General features: G+C 43.6%; 1 protein-coding gene across 1 annotated transcript in view; it reads right to left on the bottom strand.

Moving 5' to 3' along the window:
• Nucleotides 1–27,236, bottom strand: part of hcn4 (hyperpolarization activated cyclic nucleotide-gated potassium channel 4) — a 318,234-nt gene that overhangs the window by 117,181 nt on the left and 173,817 nt on the right. Inside the window, exon 4 of the mRNA XM_052042380.1 lies at nucleotides 4,183–4,401. Coding sequence (XP_051898340.1) covers nucleotides 4,183–4,401 — 219 coding nt within the window. The remainder of the gene's footprint in view (nucleotides 1–4,182; nucleotides 4,402–27,236) is intronic.

Below are 27,236 nucleotides of genomic sequence, written 5' to 3'. Positions count from 1 at the left end.
TCTCACTCCAGAGACTAGATTACCAAAATATTAGTTGAAATTCCAGAGCAATACTAAAGGGTTACACTGTAAAATGTGATGCCTTTCTAAAGTGTCATGAAACCAGGGCTCCATCTGGTCACTAAGAGGGCATGAGAATCCCATGATGCTACGTTGAGGAAGAGGTAAGGGCTATCCCCAGTGGTTTTGGTCAATATTTATTATTAAATCAACACCACAAATTTTGGTCATTATACATTAGTGTTTGTGAGCACTTGTTGTGCACTATTTGGCAGCTATGTTTCCTACATTATAACAATGGATACACTTCAAAGCACTTTGGTTTGTTATGAGGTTATGGAAGGTGCTTTACACATGCAAATCTATCTGCAATGGGTTTATTTTTTACCCAATCCAATCCTCGAATTCAAAATAAAGAAACTGCATTTACATAATACCTTTATCCCCTCTCTCTTTCTAAACTGGTTTGCTCCTGGACCACACTCTCCATTCTGCAGTTAATATATACACAGCAAAGTCCCACAAACAGAAGATGACTGACTAATCCCTTTCTCAGATGTTAGCTGAGGTAGATCTCCTTTGGATGAAGCCAACAGCCCTGTCCAAACAAGGGCGGAAACAAATCACCCTCAACTCCAAGGGGCTGCCAAAGTGAAAAGGAAAATTAATATGATTTTTGAGACTAAGCTGTCGAATTTAATTTCTTATTTTTCTTCTTGGTTCGCTGTTAAAACTAATCAAAAGCCCTAGGAGGAGAGCTTGAAACTGTTTAATTTTCACTCATCAAAGGAGTGCTGCCCTCCTCAATCTTGGCAGCAATGAGAATTCTGTCAACAGGTTCACTGCAGCCTCGTCTCTACTAGATGCATGCAGTGACTGTATCAACACACAAAGCGCTGGAGGAACTCAGCGGGTCAGGCGGCAACGATGGAGGGAAACGGACTGTCGACGTTTCAGGTTGAGACCCTTCATCTGGACTGAGATGTTCTTCCGCAGTCCAGATGAAGGGTCTCAACCTAAAATGTCGACCGTCCATTTCCCTCCATAAATGCTGCTTGACCGCCTGAGTTCCTCCAGTGCTTTGTGTGTTGCTCCAGATTCCAGCATCTGCGGTCTCTTGTGTCTCCATGCAGTGACTGTACCTGGATTGTGGCAGGGGCTGGCAACTTGGCAGTCTAATCAACTGTTAATGACTGCAGTTCATATCAGCTTGAAAGTAATTGCTTTCCTCCTCAAACCACTCCAACACCATGCCAACACTGTTCACCTTCAGCTATGTTGTATTTGCTACTGTGCTATACACACTGCTCTACACACTTCTCTACACACTTCTCCGCACACAGTGCCTTTTTTAGCATTTTCTTGTTGTTTGTGGGATGTATGTGTCATTGACCAGACCAGTATACTTGCTGCTCTGAAATAAATACAGAAACTGCTGTAAAGGTTCAGCAGGCTAGGCAGCACCTGTGAGGAAAGAAGCACTCCTACCGAAAACTAACTCTGATTCCTCTTTAGCCCAATTTTGTTGAAGGGTTGCAGACCCGAAACATTGCCTGCTTCTCTTCCCACAGATGCTGCCTGACCTGCTGAGTTTTTCCAGAATTTTCTGTTTTCATTTCAGATTTTCAGCATCTGCAGTTTATTTTTTCTGATTTCCGTTGGTTGTCCTGACCTACTTTTTGTGGCCCTTTCCTATGTGCCCCATGCACTGACCAATTTTCTAGACTGTTTTAGAGGGTTGAGTGTAGAGTTACATATAGGCCTGACCAGGAGAAAGACAACAGATTTCTTTTCCTGAACCAAACAGATTCTTAAATGACAAGCTGGTCATTTCCCGGTTACCAGACTGATACTAACTTGTAAATTGCTTTTAAATCCCATGCCTGCTGTGTTGGGATTAAAATACACATTGACAAGGCATTAGCCTAGCAAATTAACCATTCTGCTGCCATAGTGAGGTGTCAAATCCTGGATGTTATGTTTGGAGTGTTCAATACCCCATTGCTTCAGGTCTCAAGGGGTGATTTGTATGAAAGGAGAACCTTTGTCTGTGGGATCTGAATCCAGCATAAATCAACAATATTGTAAACAAGAAAGAGGAAGAAAAATGGGAAACAGAAAAGCCTCTTGTAAAGGCAGCAGGGCTAATAATTTCAGAAAAGGCACTGAGAGAACATTTCCGAGTATTTTCCCTATTACTCAAATTATCTGGATTAATGATTGAAATCTCGGACAACTTTATTAATCAACAAACATCATTTCTTCCATTGTCTCCAAGCTAGCCTTCCAACCTTCATCCTCAAAAATTCTTTACCCATATTCCTGCCTTCACCTCCCACCATCCAACTTATTGAACAACCCCTCATATTCCGTCTTGGTAGTCTCCAACCTGACGGCGTCAATATTGATTTCTCGAACCTCCAGTAACCACTACCCCCGTTTCCCACCTCCCCAATCCCCCCTGTTCCCCCTTCAGTTTGGCCCCTTTACCCCTTCTCTTTCCCCTCCCCCACCCTCACGAGCCCCCCTCCCCCACCCACACCTTCCTCCCTCTGGTTCCCCACCTCCTTCCCTTTATTCCATGGTCCACTGTCCTCTCCTGTCAGATTCCATCTTGTTCAACCCTTTGCCTCTTCCACCTACCTCCCAGCTTCTCACATCATTCCTACTTCCACCCCCCCACCGACCTGCCCCACTTACCTACTTTCCCCCCCACACCTGGATTCACCCGCCAGCTCGTGCTCCTCCCCCTCCCCTCACCCCTTTTACTCTAGCTTCTGCTCCCTTTCTTTCCAGTACCGATGAAGGATCTCGGCCCGAAATGTCGACTGTTCATTTCCCTCCATAGATGCTGCCTGACCTGCTGAGTTTTTCCAGCATTTTGTGTGCGTTGCTTATCGACACTGCCTCTCTGTTTATTAAAATTAAAATCCTCATCCTCGATTTCAGTTGCCTTCATGGTTTCACCTCCACCCTAATAATTTCCTCTCCTAGCCATCCCTCCCTCTACATCCCATCGCTGATGGACAGACCTGAGCCCCAGCCTTAAGTTTCCCTGCAAACCTCACCACCTCTCCCAGCTACTCTTTCACAAAACTCGTGGTTACTCCTACTTAGACTACTTCTGTAGCTTACTATCAATACCTATTTATGTCACTTTTAATGTTAAATATGCTATATAAATGCAAATTACTCTAATCATTGTCAATTGTTGGTTGTGGCACCAATATTAATAATACTGATTTTAATTCTTGATGCCTAATCTTTTATAAATAGCAGCTATAGAATTCTCCATGGCTTATTTTCTAAGTGAACTTCTATAGAATCATGGAATTGGAGGTCATTCAGTCCATCAAGTCTATGCTAGCTCCTGGGAAGACAATCTCAACAGTTTCCCCACAGCCTTGCAAATTATTTCCTCTCAAGAGCTATCTAATTCCATTTAGAAGGCACTAATTAATTCTGGTTCCATCACCCCTACAGACAGTGTGTTCCAGATCTTAACTACTCTTTGAGCAAAAAAACCCCTCCTCATATCTGCCTTGTATCTAATACCCAAAATGTCAAACTTGTGTCCATTAGTTATTGACCCATTCTTCAACGAGACCTACGCTCCTTATCAACTTTACGCAAACCACTTATGTTAACTCTCAGCCTTCTCTGCTTCAAGGAAAACAACTCCAACTTCTCCAGTCAAACCATGCAGCTGAAATCCTTTATCACTGGAACCATTCTAGTAAACTTTACTGAAATTATTAAACCTTCAGATCACCACTAAGCATCAACAATGCAGCACACATTGGAACACAAATGAATTCACACAAAATGAAACAACATCATCTTTCCATTGAATTAGCAGTGTTTGTTTGGCACAGATAACCTGGAGCAGTTTAAAAAGAACATAATCTCCGAGTTGTGGAGACATACCCAAACATTCTCACAGCTTATGACAATAATGGAACCCTTGATTAGATTACAGCCTTGTATTCACTCCCAAGTATCTATTATTCACCACGATTTTACACGATACTGAATCGAGAATACGTCTGCAAGTAAAACTGACAGCATTGGTATCAGGTTCAGCAGCGATGCCTCGCTATTCAGTAGTAATGCTAACAAGATTCCTGCCACAGAATCTCACTGGCTGTGAAGCAATGTTTTGACATGATAGTGAGCCCTTACCTTCTCTTGATATTGCCTCCGAGAGGAGTCCAAAGACTGGATGAGAGCTGTGGCGTGGCCGATGAACATGGCGTAGCAAGTAGCTCCGACTATCATACTGAGCATGGTCAACCAGACGTCAGACATGCCAACAGGTGCCTGCTGCCCATAGCCGATGCACAGCATGTGGCTCATGGCCTTGAACAGTGCGTACGAGTACTGCTTCGACCAGGAATCATCCTGTGAAAGAACGTAAACCAGAGAATTAATAAATAATCTATTTATTCAATGGCACAGTGTGGACCTCACGAGCAATGCCAGCATTTATTGTCCATCCCTAATTACACCAGAACTGAAAGGTCAACCAGTTGGTGGGTATGGAGTCACATATAGCCCATACTGGGTAGGGACAGCAGATTTTCTTTGCAGAAGGACTTTTTTAATATGCATCACAGCCTGGTAATGGAAACTCCCAAGCCACAGAAATGCAAGAGATTACAGAGAATGGTGGACTCAGCCAGTTCCATCATGGGTACAGCTCTCCCCACCCTCGAGGACATCTGCAAGAGGTGACGTCTCAGGAAAGCGACATCCATCATCAGGGACACCCACCATCCGGGCCATGCCCTCTTCTCGATGCTGCCATCAGGCAGGAGGTATAGGAGCCTGAAGACCCACACTTCAAGGTTCAACAACAGCTTCTTCCCCACTGCCTTCAACTGACCTGAAAAACCTTAACACTATCTCGGACTATATATCTTTTTCTCTCTCAATCTTGCACTAGTGTTGTAAATTTTATTTTATTGTTTATTTTTGGGCATGTGTAAGTTATATATAATTTATTTTAATTTAACTTTATGCTAACTTATGTCGATCATGTTTGTAACGTACTGTGCTGCTGCTGAAAAAAGCTAATGTTCATGGCATTTATACCCTGTGTACAAATGCCCATGATAATAAACTTGAACTCGTAAACCAGATGGGTTTTTACAGCAACCTGTAGTATCCTAGTTAAAATGACTAAAGCTTTTTTTGTAATCCAGATATATTTGATTATTGTGGGATTTAAACTCCTGTCTCTGCATCAATGCTCCAGAACACTTGTTGTTTGTCTGGTAAATTGGCCAACATGTCCCAAACAGAGAACAGATTGGTGTTAACTCTAAACTAAACCCAGAAGTCCTCTACATAGACTCAAAGAGGCAGCAATAATCTCTTCAATAGATGGTGTGGAAAAAGAGATAATGTTCCACACTGCGTATCCCATTCCGTGTTACAATGGTCATGTACAGCAGTGAGCAATCAGAAGCATAAATAATTAAGTTGTAACTTTTGTTTTCCTTCTGTCCCCATCCTACCCTCATCCACTGCCCAACCCCTCTGAATACCTGCTGCAGCACAGTTCAGTGATAAGTTGGAACACAGTGACGCAGCTTGTAGAGCGACACTGACAGCGCCAGAGACTTGGGTTCAATCCTGAACTCAGGTGCTGTCACGGTAGTGTAGCGGTTAGCGTAACGCTTTAGCGCCAGCGACCGGGTTCAAATCCGGCCGCTGTCTGTAAGGAGTTTGTACGTTCTCCCCGTGTCTGCATGGGTTTCCTCTGGGTGCTCCGGTTTCCTCCCACTTTCAAAAGACGTACAGGTTAGGAAGTAGTGGGCATGCTATGCTGGCGCCAGAAGCGTGACAACACTTGCGGGCTGCCTCCAGAACGCTACGCAAGAAGATGTATTTCACTGTGTGGGATTTCCTCCCACATCCCTAAGACGTGTGGGTTGGCAGATTAACTGGCCACTGTAAATTTCCCTTAGTGTGTAGGTGAGGGGTAGAATCTGGGAGGGGGTGGGGTGTTCAGAGTCATACAGCACAATCCACCTTATCTCTGCCCCTCATGATTTCATGTTCGTACAGCACGGAAACAGGCCCTTTGGTCCATCACGTCTAGGCTGACCTTTTTGCCTATTTGCCTAATCCCATTTGCCTACATTATGTCCGTATCCTTCCATATAAGTGCCTGTCTAAGTGCCTCTTAAACATATCAATAGTGTCTGATTCCACCACCTCCTCGGGCAGTGAGATCCAGACATCAACCACACTCTGTGCAAAAAAGTCTCCTTCAAATCCCCTTTAAAACTCCTTCCTTTCACTTTCAACCGATGCCCTCTTGTTTTAAATACCCCGACCACAGGGAAAGATTCTACCTACCCTCTCTATGCCTCATAATTTTATATATCAGGTGACCCTTCAGCCTCCTTTACTCCAGGGAAATCAAACCCAATCTATCCAATCTCTTCCCATAACTAAACTTCTCCAATCCAGGAAACACCCTGGTGAATCTCCTCTGTACTTTCTCACACAACCACATCCTTCCTACAGTTTGGTGACCTTAGACTATTGAAATCATCCTTCCCTCAGTTCAATTTTGTTTGAAGTTCTATCATGATCTCCAACCTCGTGGCCTGATACTCACACTCCAGCACTGTCATCAATCGAAGGGATCAACCTCAGTATGATGAGGAGTATGGAAGATATGATATCTTTATTAGTCACATGTACATCGAAACACGCAGTGAAATGCATCTTTTGCGTCAAGTGTTCTGGGGGCAGCCCGCAAGTGTCGCCACGCTTCCGGCTCCAACATAGCATGCCCACAACTTCCTAACCCGTACGTCTTTGGAATGTGGGAGGAAACTGGAGCACCCGGAGGAAACCCACGCAGACACGGGGAGACCGTACAAACTCCTTACAGACAGCTGCTGGTATTGAACCCGGGTCGCTGGCACTTTAAAGCATTACACGGTGGGCCGAAGGGCCTGTATTGTGCTGTATTGTTCTATTACAGAAACAGCAAGACCAGGTAAAAGGTAACTTAATTGGTTAAAGGTTAACAGATGCAAATTCTGGAATTGCAGTACATTGTGTAGCCTAGTGTACCATGCTGTAAAGCATGCATCCCTGAGAACATATTTCGTCTCCAGCATATTTCTTCTTTAGAGGCAGCGAATCTTTGGAATTCTCTACCCATGGGCATTGTGGAGGCTAGATCATTAAAGGTACTTAAAGAGGAGGTAGTTACATTTTTGAAGGATCAGGAAATTGTAATCTCTGCTGATCTAGCACAGAAGAGGAGTTGAGGCCCAGAGCAGGTCAGAATCAGATTTATTATCACTGACAGATGTCGTGAAATTTGTTGCTTTGCGGCAGCAGTACAGTGCAAAGACATAAAATTACTATAAATTACAAAAATAAATAAATAGTGCAAAAGAAGAATAGTGTTCATGGCCTGTTCAGAAACCTGATGGCAGAGGGGCCACGTTGATTGGCAAGGTAGGCTTGAGGGGCCGAGTGGCCTACTCCTGCTTCTTTTTCCTTGTGTTCTGATGCACTGTGATTCTGCACAGCTCTTAAAGTTTGTAAAGAATAAATTCTGACCAATTTTGTTATAAACATAATGGAAACATTTAATGCACTATCAAAACTGTCCATTATTTTAATTAAATTTAACATCAGAAAGGAATGCCTTCAAAACTGGAAAGAGTTTATGGCATTGAGAGCCATTGGCACAACAGACCTGTGTCCACGTTTATGCTCCACTTGAGTTCAACAATCCTTGTTGATCATTCTCCAGTAAGAACTCCCTTGTCCTTAACCTGGTCTAGTCTCCCTCATTGTATGTTAACTCTATTTTCTTTCAGGGCGTGCATGTCACTGTACAGCCAGTACTTAGTATCCATCCCTAATTGCCACCTTCACTTCCTCAAACCTGACCAATTCAGCAGAGACAAGAGAAAATTAAGAGTAAAGCATATTGGTGGTTCTTCTCACTTGCAGAGCAGTTCAGACAAGGATGGCGGGTTTCCTTCTGGAGGACAGAAGGATGGACATTTGTAAACCAGATGGGCTTTTACAATAATCAAGTCATCTCACAGTTACCATTACCAATTCTAGTTTTTTAAAATTGCAGATTTATTCCGTTATTTGAATGTTAATTCCCCAGCTGCCACGATAGTATTGGAACACACATCAATACCCAGGTCTCTATATTCTGGTCTTGTAACTTAACCACTATGCCAATCCATTGCTGAGGAGCTAGCAAGCCACACAGCTACAGCGATAGGCAATAAATGTTGACCCTGCCCGTGATGATCACAAGTTATGAATGATGAAAAAAGAAAATGAAGTCATAATAAAGAATGATTAATATGACAGATCAAATGAAGAGTTATCGTAGAGTCATAGAGAGCTTGAAACAGGCCTTTTGGCCCACAAAGTACATGCTAGCCATCAACCACCCATTAACATTCATCCAAAATTAATACCAATTTTGTTTCCCCCACATTCCCAACAACTTCCCCTGGATTCTACCACTCACCTGCACACTAGGGACAATTTACAGTGGTGGATTGGTTGTGGGTGGGATGTGGGAGGAAACCAGAGCACTCGGAGGAAACCCACACCGTCACAAGGAGGACATGCAAACTCCAAACAGACAGCACTGGAGGTCAGGATCGAACCCAGGTCTCCGGCGCTGTGAGGCAGTGGCTCTACTAGCTGTGCCACTGTGCTGCCCGAGAAGTTCTTCAGTATTGATAGCATTGTTTGCAATGGTATATGTTCTTCTAAAATTATTTTACAGTGCTTAGAACAAAAACATTCAGCGCTTTGCCAGTGTACTCTCTGACCCCATCCTTAGGCAAGCCCAGACTCCACAGTAATATTGTGAGGGGTTTTACCCTCTGATTGTCTCTGCTGTTGGCTCGCTTGAGATCTTGCAGGGTGGAAGAAATCAGACAAGCACACAAATGCTCCACTGATCAGTGGCACAACACATCACTGTGTCAGCTTTCTGCACTGCAAAGATCAATATTCTATTCATACAACCGATAGAGCCATAAGATGTACCTAATAAGCTGAGCACTGCACTCAGCCCACGTGAAGAGGACATGATGGCATGTTTCAGGCACTGGATGCTCAATAACCATTGTCATTCTGTGAAATGGTCTACACTTACGAAGAACATACCTAATACTTCAAAAAGCTAAAAACACGTAGATGCTAGAACCCTGAACTAAAAATGCAGAAGATGAAACAAAAACAAAATGTTGGAAGAACTCAGCCAGTGCAGCAGCAGCTATGGAAAGAGAATTCAGTTACGTTTCAGGTTGAGGACCCTTTGTCAGAACTGAGGAAGAGAGAAAACAAGTCGAAGTAACAGAGAGGGTGGAGAGGGCGTGCCGGGGAGTGCTGTTGGAGTAGCCCAACCGAGTAACAGCAGTGCCTTATCTAGATGGTACACAATGCAGCGGTGATATACCAGAGATGGAAAGGGGAGAGGGGAAAGATTTAAAAGGGACCTGAGGGGCAACTTTTTCATGCAGAGAACGGTGAGTATATGGAAAGAACTGCCAGAGGAAGTGGTTGAGGGAATGTCTGCAATGGGGTGAAATGATGTAGCCATTGAATGCTCAGTTGAGCTCCTTTGTCTGTGTGATGTGTTACTAATGTTGTGAAGTTTGGGTGATGTTATATACCCTGGCCTACTGGGAAGTGCTGAGCAGACCAGAATATACAAATGAAAGAACAAAAAAGGGAGCCAAGGAATGTGGAAAATACTCAGCGGGTCAGGTAGCCTCTGAAAAGTGTTACCATTAACTCCTCATTGACTGTTAATTCAATGTTCTTACATTCATTCCACACATCACGGGTGTTAAAACATGGAGTACATGGTCTTTGGTGCCAAAATCAACAAAGTAGCCTGCTTGCTTGGCACCATTCATTCCTTCCATCAACAGCACACCATGCAGTGTGGATCATCTACAAAATGCTCATGTAGGCTAGTCCAGCATTAACGCCCAAAAAGTACCCTCCTATCACCAAGAAGGACAGGGGCAGCACACGTATGGGAACACCGCCATCTGCAGGTTCCCTCAGTTCGAACACCATCCTGACAAATATTTGATCGGTCACTGGAACTCCCTACTCAACAGCACTGTGGGAGTACATTTACCAGAAGGACTGCTGGTTCAAAAGGACAGGTCACCATAAGACCACGAGATACAGGAGCAGAATTAGGCCACTCAGCCCATCGAGTCTGCTCCGCCATTCAATCATGGATGTTTTTTTTTCAACACCATTCTCCTGCCTTCTCCCCGTAACTCTTAATCCCCTTACCAATCAAGCACCTGTCAATCTCTGCCTTAACTACGCCCAGTGACTTGGCCTCCACAGCCCTCTGTGGCAATGACTTCCACAGATTTTCCACCCTCTGGCTGAAGAAATTCCTTCTCATCTCAGTTCCAAAGGGACATTCCTTTATTCTGAGGCTGTGCCCTCGGATCCTGGATTCTCCTACTGATGGAAACGTCCTCTTCACATCCATTCTATCCAGGCCTTTCAGTAGTTGGTAGGTTTCAATGAGATCCCCCCTCATCCTTCTGAACTCCATCGAGTACAGGCCCAGAGCCATCAAACGCTCCATACATTACACCTTTGATCCCAGCATCATTCTGATGACCACCACCTTCTCAAATGCAATTAAAAACAGGCAATGTGCATGCAGTCATAAGAATTAAAAATTATTGGATCCATTGTGTGATTCATTAAGTATTTAAAAAAAGTCAAAGTTGAGTTTATTGTCATATGTACATGTCTGCACAGGTGCAATGAAAAACTTACTTGCAGCAGCATCACAGGCACATAGCATATAAGCAGCAATCACAAGAAAAACATAAATTATGCATAATTTTTAACAAGAAAGAACACAATTAAAAACAAAAAATAAACAGAGTCCACTGTAGTGTAAAGTGATCAAAGTGGTCATAGTGTTGCTAAACTGTGGTGTTTAGGGTTCTGCCGGTTGGTTCAAGAACCGAATGGTTGAAGGGAAGTAGCTGTTCTTGAACCTGGTGGTGTGGGACTTCAGGCTTCTGTACCTCCTGCCCGATGGTAGCTGTGTGAAGGTGGCGTGGCCCGGATGGTGGGTGTTTTTGATGATGGATGTTGCCTTCTTGAGGCAGCGCCTCCTGTAGATTGCAGTAAGTAGCAAATTTTTGGGAAATGCCCTTATTGTTCCTGCTTGAGAGGGCAGGGTAGAGTCCTAATTCCCGGCTCCACTTGCAGCACTCTGTAGGAAACTGCACAGGGGATATTTGGACCAGAAGCTTGCTTCAGAGTCTGAAGGTTATGGGTTCAAGACCCACTCATCTTCCTTGAGAGCTTATCAAAGTTATCTACCACCCCCAAGGTTGTTCACGGTAGGCAGCTTCCATGCCCAGCAACCGGTGGCTGCACCCCTCTTATCATTCAAAGAACACCTGGGACATGCATCATCTGCACTGGTTTTACTGAGTGTGCAAGAAACTTGCATTGAAGTAACATGAGTTTCAGCTCCAATTTGCAGAGGAATTGAACTCTCCATCTACTTCAAGCATTGGCCCAAACTGACTAACAAGAAGAAGAAAATAAGGTTTTCTGCTATTATTGGTATATCTATTCATCTATCAATTCATCCATGCCAGCTGAATCAAAAACAACTCATTGAGCTTTATAGAATTTGTCAGAGGTTGAAGTCTAGTTGGTTGTAAAAAGAGAATGCTGTCCTACAAAACTGGGTGGGTTAAATTGGCATGTTTAATATCCACCATGGCCTTACTTTGATGAAAAGTTCTCCATAGAGACCCAGCCAATGCTTGTCCCTCAATGTACACCATTAAATCTGATTATCCAGCCATTATCATAGAACCATAGAACCATATAGCGCAAAACAGGCCCTTCGGCCCACCATGTTGTGCTGTTCATCAAACCACCCTCACACTATCTAACCCTTTCCTCCCGCATATCCCTCCATCTCACATTCCTCCATATGCCTATCCAACAAACTCTTGAACCTGTCCAATGTATCTCCCTCCACCACCACCCCAGGCAGTGCATTCCATGCACCAACCACTCTCTGGGTGAAAAACCTCCCCCTGACATCTCCCCTGAACCTCCCACCCATAACCTTAAAGCCATGCCCTCTTGTCTTGAGCATTGGTGCCCTGGGAAGGAGGCGCTGACTGTCTATCTATTCCTCTCAAAATTTTATATACCTCTATCATGTCTCGTCTCATCCTCCTTCTTTCCAGTGAATAAAGCCCTAGCACCTTAAGCCTCTCCTCATATTCCATACGCTCTAGTCCAGGCAGCATCCTGGTAAATCTCCTCTGCATCCTCTCCAACGCCTCCACATCCTTCCTATAATGTAGCGACCAGAACTGAACGCAGTACTCTAAGTGTGGTCTAACTAGAGTTTTGTAAAGCTGCATCATCAGTTCGCGGCTCTTAAACTCGATCCCACGACTTATGAAAGCCAACATCCCATAGGCCTTCTTAACTGCTCTGTCACTTTTGTCTTCCTACTGTGTGGGAATTGGTTGCTGCACTTCTCACATTTCTTTCTCCCAGGGAAAGGGAATCAAAAACTACGCGGCACAGTTTTAAGGTGAGAGAGGAAAGATTTCAAAGGGGCCAGAGGGGCAACTTCTTCACACAGAGGGTGGAACGAGCTGCTAGAGGAAGTAATTGAGGCGGGTACAATAACAAATTTAAAAGACACTTGGACAGGTACATGGATAGGAAAGGTTTAGAGGAATATGGGCCAAACACAGGCAAATGGGACTAGCTTAGATGGGCATCTTGGTCGGCATGGACGAGTTGGGCCAAAGGGCCTGTTTCCATGCCATATCACTCTGTGACTCTATTACACCTCAGAAGTACTTTGTCAGTTGTAAAGTGCTTGTGGAGACGTTGAAAGATGCCACATGGATTCATAGCTTTAATTTTATTCAGTCACATTCTCAATATCCACATTATGCCACAGTATCTTTCTGCTCCTAGCTTTTTAAAATTATAAATTTATTCCATTATTTGAATTTTTCTTCCCCAGCTGCCATGGTAGTACTGGAACACCCATTCCTCAGTCAGGGCTCTGTATACTAGTCCAGTAACTTAATCACTATGCCAATTCATCCTTACATACCCTCTGAAGGCAGTTAGCAAGCCACTCAGCTAAAGGGCAATTATGCACCGTGCCCTCAGGCAGTGAGCACCTGATCTCAGCTGTTCTGCAGGCAGCAGGGGTTCCTGGAGCAGACCACGAACATGGACAGACTTGCATTTATACAGCACCTTTTCTGAACCTCAGGAGAGAAAGATGCAGCGTCTACCATCTAGAGAAAGCATGGCAGTCACTCACTTGGGCAACAGCTCCTCCCAAATCCATGACCCTTACCACTGAAAAATGAGGTACACGAAGGGAAAAAGTTATGTGCAGAGTCAATATTCCTCCCGTTAATAAAAACAAAACAAGTGTGCAGACTAAAGGTTACTAGCACAAACTTTGATGCTAATTTGCTTCTTGCCTGTGGTAACTCAGCCACAGATTGAAAGAACAAAATAAATGATCAAATATGCAATCTCCCCATAGCTATTTAACTTCAAAACTTTCCTGCCACAGGTTCAAAGTTCAGAAGGCAAATTTCTAGCTTTTTTTAAACGTAACATTCAAGATAAAGGTCAAAATCTTGGAATAATTATTGGACTAAATGCCAAATTTGCATATGGTCTGTGCTTCAGCAATGAAACTGTCAGTTTTGGTCATCTTACTTATTTTCCCTGTACATTTCTTTTGGCATGCCTCGGTTAAGTCAGTGGATGCTCTGTTTTATAAGGACAATCTAATTTCTTTTTTATTTATTCATTCACAGGATTAGGGAGTCAAAAGCAATGCCAGCATTTATTGTCCATCCCTGATTGCTCTTTGGACCACAGCAGAGCTTCTGGTGAAAGTGCTCCCACGGTGCTCTTGGGTAGTGAGTTCCAGGACTCAGATCCAGAGAGAGTGGAGGAACAGTGATATATTTCTAAGCGATGATGGTGTATGACTTGGAAAGGAACTTACAGGTGGTGGTGTTTGCATGTGGTTGTTGTCCCTCTACGTGGTAAAGGTCAGAATTTTGGGGAGTGCTGTTGGAGTAGCCCAACCGAGTAAGTGCAATGCCTTATCTCGATGGTCCACAATGCAGCGATGATACACCCGAGATGGAAAGGGGAGAGGGGAAAGATTTAAAAGGGAACTGGGGGGGGGGCAACTTTTCCATGCAGAGGATGGTGAGTATATGGAAAGAGCTGCCAGAGGACGTGGTTGAGGCAGGTATCATTTGAGAAGCACTTGGATAGGTACATGGAGGGGCGGGGATTGAAGGGATATGGGTTATGGGTCGAATGCAGGAAATTGGGACTAGCTGGGTGGACAATGTGGTCGGCATGGACTGGTTAGGCCAAAGGGCCTGTATCCGTGCTGTATTGCTCTATGACGCTATGGAGGAGTGAATGTTTCGGGTGGCAGATGGGGTTCTAGCCAAGCCCTGTAATCGTTTCCCTGGACGATGTCAGGCCATGTTTTTAAGGTGAGAGGGGGAATGAGTAAAGATGTGCGGGGCAAGTTTTCTTTATGCAGAGAGAGGTGGGTGCCTGGAATGGGCTGCCAGGGGTGGTGGTGGAAGCAGATACAACAGTGGTGTTTAAGAGGCTTTTAGATAGATACATGAATATGCAGGGAATGGAGGGATATGGATCATGTACAGGCAGAAGGGATTTAATTTAATTTGGCATCATGTTCGGTGTAGACATCATGGGCCAGAAAGCCTATTCCTGCGCTGTACCATTCTATATTCCATGTTCTACTCTTGACTGCTGTTAGAGCAGCACTCATCCCTGCAAGAATAGGGTACTCTTTCATGTTCCTAACACGCCTTGTTGATGGTGGATCGGTTTTAAGGTGTCAGGGCCTAGAGCTACTCAATCTAGGATAACCAGCCTCTGATCTGATCTTTCTGCCACAGTAGTTATGTGGCTGGTCCCACTGAGCTTCTGTCAACAGTGGCCATCAAGATGCGAATGGTGGGATGGTAATTCTGTTGAATATCAAGTATAACTACTTAGATATTTGAACCAGAACAAACCAAGATCCATTTTGCGATTCAATTCTCTCTGTGGGGAAGTAATCTAAATAAACATGATGTTGAGCAATAATGCTTGTTGTTGGAGAATGTCTGTCTGTTAAAAAGATCCCTGAAGCAGCAATGCCAGCTTATCAAGTGCCACATATGGGATCTTCAGTGTGACGGATGTGTTAGATGCAAGATTGTCGTGATGGAAATGTACAAAATCATTATCTCACTTATCACACTATTTATTTCCCTAATTTAATTTGACATCAATTTAAGATAATTAACAAAGACACAGAATTATTTAATGCATTGAGTTATAATCTGGAATGCTTTGCCTGCAAGGATGATGAGAGCTGATTCTATAGCAGCTTTCTGGTGAAAGAAACACAAAGGAGCAGGGGAGTGGGACAACTTGGACAGCTCTTGCCAAGATCATCAGGGGCCTGGTAGATTAAATGGCCTCTTTCTGTACATGCTTCAGGATCACAAGGCATTTCCATCCAATATCAAAGATGAGACCACTGCACCTAATCTCACTCACAACCCCTGCCCCGAACCCACCTATAAAAGTGTCATATTGGTTAGGGGTGGATAACTCATCCCAATCTGAAATAGCCCTAACAGGAGTCTTATGTCTGGTAGAACTAAAGAGAGGGAAAAACAAATAATTTTAATCTGTAAAAATCAGTCATTCAGTTGCAACTCTTTTTGTGGATGAAAAATGAACATCCTCTTTTACTTATATTTTTATTAAGCAGTCAGATAAATATTTGTTTAATAATGTAATACTGAACTAGCACTCTCCAGCATCCTCTTTTATTTCACATGCATAGCAACTCTCTGTTCTGTATCTCACAGTCCGAGCATGTTTCGTTTTCTCTCTCTCCACCACCCATGTTCCTCTTCCTCTGTTTACAGCTCCTACGGACAGATCAGTTGTGATTAACAAGCATTCATTTCTCTCCCTGAGATGACAGCAACAAACAATTGTGTCACCAGGACAATCTTGGTCTCCACCCTATCACAGGCATTGCCTTCGTTCTCTTTACCCCTCCCCTTCTCTGCAACTTAAAACAAAGCTTGTTTTCTCACCTTCCTGGTTCTGATGAAGGGGCATTGACCTAAAATGGTGATTCTATTTCTCTGTTCACAGACGCTGCCTGATCTACTGAGCATCCCCAGCATTTTCAGTTTATATTTCGGCTTTTCAACACTTGCATTTTATTTGCTTTCAATTACTGAATTAGCACATTGAATACTTTCTGGGAATCTTGGGCCCCGAAGTATTTGAACTACAGGAATGTTTAACTAAGAGGAATAAACATTCATGGAAGTACAATTCTATTTCAATGTGATGCTGGTCCCAAGCCCCTCGTTCCCATTCCACCAATCACAATGTCACACCCATCCTCGTGATTCCACCTTCCCCCCACCCCCACCCTCCACCCCACCCCACCCTTTCCCCATATCTACTGGCCTTCCTGCTTTAAGAAAGTAAGAAAGCAGTTAGTGTAACACTATTACAGCACCAGCGACCCGGGTTCAATTCCAGCCACTGTCTGTAAAGGAGTTTGTACGTTCTCCCCGTGTCTGCTTGAGTTTCCTCCGGGTGTTCTGGTTTCCTCCCACATTCCAAAGACGTCCGGGTTAGGAAGTTGTGGGCGTGCTATGTTGGCGCCGGAAGTGTAGCGACACTTGTGGGCTGCCCCCAGAACACTCAACACAAAAGATGCACTTCACTGTGTGTTCCCATATACATGTGACTAATAAAGAAATCTATCTAGAAATAGTTGGGATTTCTACTTTTTTGTCATACTTGGAGATTAAGAAGGTTGGATATCCAATGTAATGCAACTTATGTCAAGTATCTGTCACTTGCTTCTGTCTCTGGATCTAAGTCCTGGAACATGTGTCACTTCCTATGTCAATTAGCAGAAGAACCTTCATCACTTTGAACTATTTTTGTGTCTTCTATAACAGATACTGACATACAATTCAAGAGAACAGAAAGAGGGATCAGATGCCAAGGAATGTGCACAGCAGAATAGCAGTTAAGTTGCTGAGCACTTTCCAAAGGCAAGGGCTATTGAACAGGAGAAATGAGTTTAAATCCCATCGTGGCAGCTGAGAAATTTAAATTCAAGTAAATAAATAGCTCCAGAATGAAAGCAAGTGTCTGGGATGGTAACCAGGAAATTATTACATCGCTGTTCGTGAAAAAAAATCTTGTTCACTGATGCCTCTCAAGGAATGATATCTACCACTTTGGTTGGCCAACATCACCTGTGGTTGTCATGGAGTCATATGGCAGGGAAACAGGCCATTCGCCCTACCAAGTCCCCTCTGACCATCAAATATCATCTACATGAATCCTATACTAATCCCATTTTGTATTCTCCCCACATTCCCATCAACTCCCCCCAGATTCTACCACTCACTTACACACTAGGGACAATTTACAGTGGCCAATTAACCCACCAACCTGCACGTCTTTGGGATGTGGGACGAAACTGGAGCACCCGGAGGAAACCCCGCACAGTCACAGGGAGAATGTGCAAACTCCACACAGACAGCACCCGAGGTCAGAATTGAACCTGGGGAGTGGTGGTGCTGGGGGAGGGATTGAAAGCAGGAAGACCAATGGTGTGTTTTGGGGAAGTGGGGGATGGGGAGATGGAGACACAGGGATGAGTCTGCCATTGTGATTGGTGGAAGGGAGATGAGGGGTTTGGGACCAATAGCACTTTGGAATGGATGACAGAACTGAAGTTGGCGGGGTTGTTGCAATGGTGGTGTCCAAGGTTGCTGCTGACCTTACAGGTTTCCCAGGCTTGCTGGACGATGTGTTCCAAGTACCCCTGCAATATTCCAAAAATAGAGGAATACCTCAATCCAACAACACCAACATGGTCTCCAGATCATGGGAGTAACTCATGGACAGAAGCACCCTGTCAAATTGTCTAAATTACATTAAAAAAATCCTGAAATTGTCAGCCAATTGAATTTCCAGGCAACAATTTCAACAGTGTCAATTCATGTCAGCCACACTTCCATACACAGCAGTCCTGCCTGTTGAGCAGAGGCTCTGGTTAGGCCACATCTGGAGTACTGCATTCAATTCTAGTTGCCCCATTATAGGAAGGACATGGAGAGAGGTTCACCAAGATGCTGCCTGGATTAGAGGGTATGAGCTATAAGGAGAGGCTGGACAAATTTGGGTTGTTTTCTCTGTAGCAGCGGAGGCTGAGGGGAGACCTGATAGAAGTTTACAAGATTAGGAGGGGCATAGATAGAGTAGACAGCCGGTATCTTTTTCCCCCGATCGAAATGTCTAATACTGGAGGGCATGCATTTAAGGTGAGAGAGGGAAAGTTTTTAAGTGCAGGCAAGTTTTTTACACAGAGAGTGGTGGGTGCCTGGAATGCACTGCCAGGGGTGGTGGTGGAGGCAGATGACAGAGGCGTTTAAAAGGCTCTTAGGCACATGAATTTACAGAAAATGGGAGGGATATGGATATTGCGTAGGCAGAAGGGATTAGTTTAGTTTAACATTTAATTATTTCAGCCGAAGGGTCTGTTCCTGTACTGTACTGTTCTATGTTCTATGTTCTAATTCTCACTTCAGAAGTGTGGACACAAAAATCAATGGTGATATTCCAATGCTGTGCTGTACTCAGAGGTGCTGTCTTATCTGGCGAGATGTTAAACTGAGGTCTTCTCTGGACCATCAGGTTGATACAAAAGATCTATGAAGAAGAATGAGCAAATTATTCTCAGTATCTTTGCCAGTACTTATCCTTCCCTCAACAGTGATTAAAAAAAACAAATTATCTGGTCATACATTTGTTGTTTGTGGAAGATTAACGCAAATTGGTGACCACCTTTCCTACACTACAACAATGGCCAAAAGTAATGATTGACTTTTAGCTGCAGGAACTGAACAGCTTGAGTTACAAAGAGAGATCGGATAAGCTGGGGCTGTTTTCCCTGGAGTGTAGGCGGCTGAGGGGGTGACTCATACAGGTTTATAAACTTATGAAGGGTTTAGATAAGATGAACGGTCACAGCTTTTTCCTTAGGGTAGGGGAGTCTAAAAGTAGAGGGCACATGTTGAAGATTTAAAGGGGACATGAGGGGTAAGTTTTTCACACAGAGGGTGGTAAGTATATGGAATGAGCTGCCGGGGGGCGGGGGGGGGGGGGAGGTGGTAGAGGCAGGCACAATTACAATGTTTTAAAAAAATAATTTGAACTGGTACATGGATAGGAAAGGTTTAGAGGGATATGGGCCAAACTCAAGCAAATGGGACTGGCTCAGGTAGGCATCTTGGTCAGCATGGACAGCTTGAATGGAAGAACCTGTTTCCATGCTGTATAACTCTCTGACTGCAAAGTGATTTAGACAGCGTGAAAGATACAATCCAAATGTAAGTTTTTGTTTTGTCCGGATAGCCCTTTATGATGTTGCCAATCCTTGATCGAGTGCATATTATGAATGGTATTAGGGTTTAAACCACAAGAGATGGATTGGTAGGTTTTGTTGGATATCTGCAGCTTCTACCTGTGTCTTTTTTTTTAACAATAACCCCTGAGGTGGAATTTACAACCTTGAAATAATGGCAATTTGGGTGCCCAGAGTCCATGACCTTCTAACTATTAATGTATCAAACTGGACAAGTCAGGCACAGTGTACGTTCAAATTGCTAAATTACAATACAAGGGCAAAAAGTTGGAAAATGAATACGTCATGGTGACTATTAATTAGTGGTAATTAATGATGAACCTTAACAGAAACACTTTTATGTTAATGTAACTCTCAAAATAGCTAACTACAGGCATGATTCCTGAGTAATTTGTCTTAAATAATTTGCACTGAGCACTTATTATGAGCCCTACAGAAATGGAGTGGTTAGTATGTGTGAGAGAGGTAACAGGCACACAATACATATTCAGGAACAGGAGTCAGTCATATGGTCCCTCAACACTGCTCTACCATTCTGCTGTTTTGTGCTCGTTGTTGTGTTTGTATTTATTATTCACATGTATACTGTTTACTCTGTGAGCCTTGTGTGAATAAGGAATTTCATTGCACTCTGGTGAATATGACAATAGCCTAATCTAATCTAATCTTGGTCTCAACTCCACTTTACTTTCTGTTCCTTTTAAACCCTGCACTTTCCTATTAATCTATCTCAGCATTGGATATATTCAACGACAACCCCAAGAGGTATCTGGAGGTAGAGACTTCTAATGATTCGTAACACTCTCAGAGGAGAAATTTCTCATTGTCTCTCTTTTAAATAGGTGAACCTTTTTGTTTTGGAACTATGTCCCATAATTCTGCATTAGGCTGGAAGAGGTAGGCACCACATCGTGGTAATGGAGCAATGTGAGCATCAAGAATATCAGCACCAGGGACTGGTATCAAGGTGGAGGAACCATATTGCAGACTTGCCAATAGCTCAGAAATAAGCTATTGACATAACTCTGTAAGAACCCACAGAATGTGACAGGGAAGATATCATTTAAAGTAAGAACAGTTTCTGATGACAGTCTAATACAAACTGGTGATACAAGAGACTGCAACTGCTGGAATCTGGAACAACAAGCTGCATTCAGATGAAGGTTCTTGATCCGAAATGTCGACTGTTCATTTCCCTCCACAGATGCTGCCTGACCCGCTGAGTTCCTCTGGCATTGTGTTTGTTGATACAAAATGGTGCCTGGATGCACTCATTTGCTCTGTGTAGTTTTGCCTGGAACTGACTTGTAATAAAATACTGCATGGATCACCACAGGAGAAAGTGAGTCAATGATGAGGCTTGTAAGTGATAGATTTTGGATTCATTTTCTAGAACCAGATTTCAGTGTGACTGGATATCGGGTGGATGATACCCCACTGCAAAGTACACACCAGATGCACGGCTCAGTGACTGGTTTTCTTCTGTTAAGTAAATAAATTGGTCTATTATTGTCACATGCATTGAGGTACAGTGAAAAACTTGTCGTGCATACCGTCCATACAGATCAATTCATTACAACAGTGCATTAAGGTGGTACAAGGTAAAAACAAGAGCAGAATAAAGTGAGAGAAACAAAGGACTGCAGATGCTGGAATCTAGATAAAAAACACGACGATGCTGGAGGAACTCAGCAGGCCACGCAGCATCCATAGAGAAAAGCAGGCGGTCAATGTTTCGGGTCAGGACCCTTCTTCAGGACTGAAGATAGGAAAAGGGGAAGCCCAATATATAGGAGGGAAAAGCAGAGCAGTGACAGGTGGACAAAAGAGGGGAGGCGGGGTGGGCACAAGGTGGTGATTTGTAGATGCAGGTAAGAGATAGTGATAGGCAGGTGCGGGAGAGGAGGGGAGAGCAGATCCACCGGGGGATGGGTCAAAGGTAAGGAGAGAAAAAAAGGGGATAGAAAGATAAGTTAGGAAAGGGAAGAAAAGAAGAAGCATGGTTGGGGGGGGGTGTGGGGAAGGGGGGGGTGCTGGGGATTACTTAGTGGGAGAATTCAATGTTTATGCTGTTAGGCTGCAAGGTTCCAAGATGGAAACTGAGGTACTGTTCCTCCAGTTTGCGCTTGGAATTCTCCTGGCAGTGGAGGAGGCCGAGGACTGACATATCTGTGATAGCGTGGGAGGGGGACTTGAAGTGACTGGCAATGGGGAGATGCAGATCGCGGTTACAGAGAGGGCGCAGATCTTTCCATCTCCATCTCAGGAGATTGCTTGTTGCTGAACTTGTCCTCAGCCTAAACCACTTTCGATTCCTCTCACCTTCTACAGACCAAGGGCGTAACTATGGGCCCTCGCATGGGCCCAGCTATGCCTGCCTCTTCGTTGGCGTTGGTGTGCTTTCTTGATGTTATGCAATGGGAAGATACCACTGATGTGTACTTGACCGAATTAAATTTGCTGGCTGCGGACCGTAACCAGAGATCTGAGGGAGTCACTGAACAGCTACAAGGTTGTATGATGAATTCAAGATGCAGGATTTGAGGAGCATCTGTTGAGCAAAATTGACTTAGGCCTGGCAAATGTCTAGATACACTGAGCTTCCAAAACCAAAAATGAGTTGGATAATGGGCAACTAATTTCTGCCAATGCAGTTTAAGAGAAGCATAGAAGGGAAGGGCAGCAGCAGTTTGCAGTGTGCAAAGATTGTAGCAAAAAGCATGAATGGTAGGAGGAATAATGCCCAGCCCATTGGAAGAAATGCTGAAATGCAAACATTTTTCATTCCAATGCAAGGGAAAAAGACTAGAAGGAAACTTCCTGCTACAATTGGCCAGTAATTGAAATGTCACCACTAAAACCAGGTGATGTAAGAGAAGTAGATGTCATCTGAGGAAAATGACAGAAGAGATTCAGGAGACTGAAGATGAAGATGAGCCAACAGAAAGGTACAGTAATCCCAGCTGCAGGGAAAGGACACTGCACTCAACCAGCCCAAGGTGAACAGCAATCAACAACAACCAGATCTGGGAGAATGGCCCAGTATTCGAAACCTCTCAGGGAATGTGTGCTGGAGTAGATATGAAAATGACCTGTTTGTGAAAAGCAATAAAGCTGCAAATGCTGGAAATCTGAAATTAAAACAGAAAATTCCAGGGCTACTCAGAAAATCACCAACTGGAAACATTGACTCTCTTTTTCCTCTCTCCATGATGCTGCCTGACCTGCATATTTGCTGGACTAGAAACATGTTGAAATTTTATCCTGCCGTTTTATGAACCAGTTTAAACTGCATGGACTTTATTTTTTGTTTATTGAGACACTCGTAAACAAATAAAAAAGGATTTATAAATAGTCAACATCCAGTGCCATTTCATGGTAATGTAGCAAATGTGAGCGTCACGCACTCCCGCATCAGAGGGAAGCCACAGCGTACACGTGTAAGTTGATGAGAAATAACAGAGGAAGTGACAATAAGTACATTATGTAATTAAGAACAATTACTGGATACAGCAAACTGCAACACATCCCAGGCAAAACATCCTCTTTGCATCTGTTGTCAAGCCCCCATCAGAAACATATGTTTCAATAAGATCATTTGTCATTCTTCTAAACTCCAATGAGTATAGGTCCAACTTGTTTAAGCTTTTCTCATAAGACAACCCTTTTATTCCAGGAATCATCCTATTCTCTAAACTACCACTAATGTGAGTACATCCCTTCTTAAACAAGGAGATCAAAACTGCACACGCTATCTCAGCTGCACTCGACTTCCTTGCCTGTGTAGTCAATCCCTTTGCAATTAAGGACAACATTCCATTTACCTTCTAATTGCTTGCTGTACGTGCATGCTGACTTTCTGTGCTTCATGTACAAAGACACCCAGATATCTCTGCGTCATAACATTCTGGAGTCTCTCTCCTTTGAAGCAACATTCGGTTTACTGTTCTTCCTATCAGAACAGATAACCTCTCATTTCTTCTTCTTTATGCTTGATCTTCCAACTTTTGTATACTCTTTCAAAATAGACATAGAACAGTATTGCGCAGGAACAGGACTTAGGTCCATGATATCTGTGCCAACCATGATGCCAATTTAAACTGCACATCTGTCTGCATATGGTCTATATATCACCATTCCCTGCCTGTTCATGTCTCTATCTAAATGCCTGTTAAATCTTCCTATTGTATCTGCTTCTACCACTTCCCCAGACACTTACCACTCTCTGTGTAAAAAAACGCCTTGTAAATCTCCTTTAAACTTTCCACCTCTCACCTTAAAGCTGCACCCTTTAGTTCCCCCTGCTCTGGTTCCCCTGCCCTCATGACCTGCCCATCACCTCCCTCTGGTTCCCCACCTCCTTTCCTTTATTCCATGGTCCACTGTCCTCTCCTGTGGGATTCCTTCTTCTTCAGCCCTTTGCCTCTTCTACCTTTCACCTCCCAGCTTCTCACATCATTCCCACTCCCCCCCTCCCCCCCCCACCTACCTTCCCCCTCTCACCTGGACTCACCTATCACCTGCCAGCTTGCGCACCTCCCCCTCCCCCTACGTTTTTCTTCTGGCTTCTACCCTCTTCCTTTCCAGTCCTGATGAAGGGTCTCGACTTGAAACATGGACTGTTTATTTCCCTCCATAGACGCTGCCTGACCTGCTGAGTTCCTCCATCAATTTGTGCTCCAGGTTCCAGCATCTGCAGAATCTCTTGTGTCACCCTTTACTATTTGACGCTTCCGCTTTGGGAAAAAGGTTCTACCAACCCTATCTATGCCTCTCATAATTTTACATATTATCAGGTCTCCCCTCAGCATCCAACTCTCCAGAGAAAACAATCCGAGTTTGTCCAACCTCCAAGTTTGTCCAAGTTTATAGCTAGTACACTCCAATCCAGGCAACATCCTGGTGAACCTCTTCTGCAACCCCTCCAAAGCTGCCACATCCTTTCCTTAATGTGGTGATCAGAAATGCACACAATTAACCTATTTATATACCCTTTCAGATTCTTTGCATGCCTCTCACAACTTGTTTTCCTGCCTACTTTAGTGTTGGTAGTAAATTTTGCTACAAGGCAAGATGAGTCCCATGTCAAATAAGATATCTTTATTAGTCACATGTACATCGAAACACGGAGTGAAATGCATCTTTTGCATAGAGCGTTCTGGGGGCAGCCCGCAAGTGTCGCCACACTTCCGGTGCCAGCAAAGCATGCTCACAGCTCTCAACCCGTATGTTTTTGGAATGTGGGAGTAAACCAGAGCACCCGGAGGAAACTCATGCAGACACGGGGAGAATGTACAAAGTCCTTACAGGCAGCGGCCGGAATTGACCCCGGGTCCCTGGTGCTGTAATAGCGTCACGCTAACTGCTACACTCCCAATGCAACAATGGTAAATGAGCTGTTCAAGTGGACAGGTGTTGGGAATGTCAGATACTAGATCACACAAGAACTACTCATGTTGGTCAGTTCAAAGAGTAAACAAAATAGCTTGTAGACCAGCCTGAAAAAAAACAACACAGGCTATTAGCTTTCACTCTTTTCTAATAGGAGTTGTGGGTGATCTGTAATGGCACGGCACAAGTTGATCACGGACAATGGATTCTGAGCTGAGCTGAGCCTGACAGACATCAAAGGAAAATCAGCCTTCAGACCAATCTCAGAATCAGAATCAGATTTATTATCACTGACTTAGATGACATGAAATTTGTTGTTTTGCGGTAGCAGTACAGTGCAAAGACATAAAATTACTAAAAGTTACAAAAATCATGCAAGAAAAGGAATAACGAGGTAGTGTTCATGGGTTCATGGACCATTCAAAAATCTGATGGTGGAGGGGAAGAAGTTGTTTCTGAATCATTGAGTGTGGGTCTTCAGGCTCCTGTACCTCCTCCCTGATGGTATTAACGAGAAGAGGGCATGTCCCGGATGGTGAGTATCTAGTAGCTACCATCCAGAACCCATGTATCCATGTCTGGGGGTACACCCCTTACAAAAATGTGCCACATGTGACAGGCTCCTCTATGAAGACAGAAATATATCTCATTGTGTATCTGTAGACACTGCTTCATTGCCATTGGATAGCCATCACAGGTCAACCTCTGAAGAGGTCAGTCTCAGAAAGTTCTTCCACAACGTAGAACACAATTTGATCCTGCAATATGGCCAAATTTCACTAATATCTACCTCAGTATCTGTTGCCATGGAAGCTACATCTTCAATCATGTTGTTGATGAGGTCCCATCCCTGGTAGAGCCATTGATGCTACAGTACAGAAAGAGGCAGACTGCCAAATGTATACCACAACAATCTGTAACTAATTGCATGAGTGTGTGGCTCTTCATCTTCATCATCATTTCCCGCTGCTTTGAGAAAGCAGCCAACATAATCAAGGACCCCTCCCATCCCAGCTGTTCTCTCTCTCCCCCTCCCCCCCGCCATCAGATGGAAAATACAAAAGTTTGAGAGCGCGTACCACCAGACACAAGGTCTGCTTCTATCCTACCGTTATCAGACTCTTGAACGATCCTCTCATAAGCTAAAAGATGAACTCTTGATCTCCCAATCTACCTTATCATGGCCCTTGCACTTTATCTCTGTAACTTTAACACTATATTCTGCATTCTGTTTTCTTTTGTACTACCTCGATGTACTTAAGTATAGAATGATCTTTCTGGATGGCACGCAAACAAAAACTTTTCACTGTATCTCGGAACATGTGATAATAATAAACCAATTCCAATTCGTTTGTTTTATAATCAGTTGAATGGATCATCTTTTGAGAAAAGACTGTCAGCCGAAGAACTAGACTAACTCTTTTCTGAACAATCCAATGAGATCTCCTGAACAACCCAGGAAAACCCCCAGTTTAACAGCATTCCTCTCCCTTGAACTTGGTGTCTATCTATATCAATTTTACATTCTAGTGAAGTGGACTGGAATGCTTTTTTACTATATCAAAGGCACCATATGTATGCTAGTTGTTGTTGACAAGATTAGCTATTCTGCAGCATTACACTGGAATGTCAGTGAGGTTATTATGTGAGGTCCTTGTGTGACGCTGAGGAAGTCTTATAGATCAGATGCAGAAGTGAAATAAAGTCACAAAATGCTAGAACTACTCAACAGAACAGGCAGCATCTGTGGAGGGTCTTGATATGATGGAAGTAAACTGACAACTTGAAATTACCTACAAAGGCTGGCTTGAATAATTTTTACCCCTTCTGTTCAAACAGAAAACAACTTCCATGCAGTTGTTTGACTTTGTCTTTGACTTTGACATCTGAGAATTAGTTGTAAGGTAATGTGATTACTCCAGGAGCTGGTGTAGATTTGATGGGCTGAATAGCCTCCTCCTATATCATAAGGAAATATAAGAAATTTGAGATCCCCTTTAGCTGCTGGTTCATTGATCTCCTAAAATAGATTTTACCAACAGATTTGATCAAAATTTCTAGAATTTTGCATGGCCTTAGCAGAATGCCTTTTAACTTCTTTGTTTTAGTGGAAGGAATCAATTATTGCTTCAGCCCTTCATCCCTTTAATCATTGTGCCCTATTTTGAGGAGCTTTCAGGAGCTCACCTGCAATGGCACCACAAATGACAATGGCAAATTATCAAGGAAGCAAGAC

The sequence above is a fragment of the Pristis pectinata genome, chromosome 32 (genome assembly GCF_009764475.1).
Source record: "Pristis pectinata isolate sPriPec2 chromosome 32, sPriPec2.1.pri, whole genome shotgun sequence".
In the NCBI taxonomy this organism is placed as follows: Eukaryota; Metazoa; Chordata; class Chondrichthyes; order Rhinopristiformes; family Pristidae; genus Pristis; species Pristis pectinata.
This window is presented reverse-complemented; position numbering and strand designations above follow the sequence as displayed.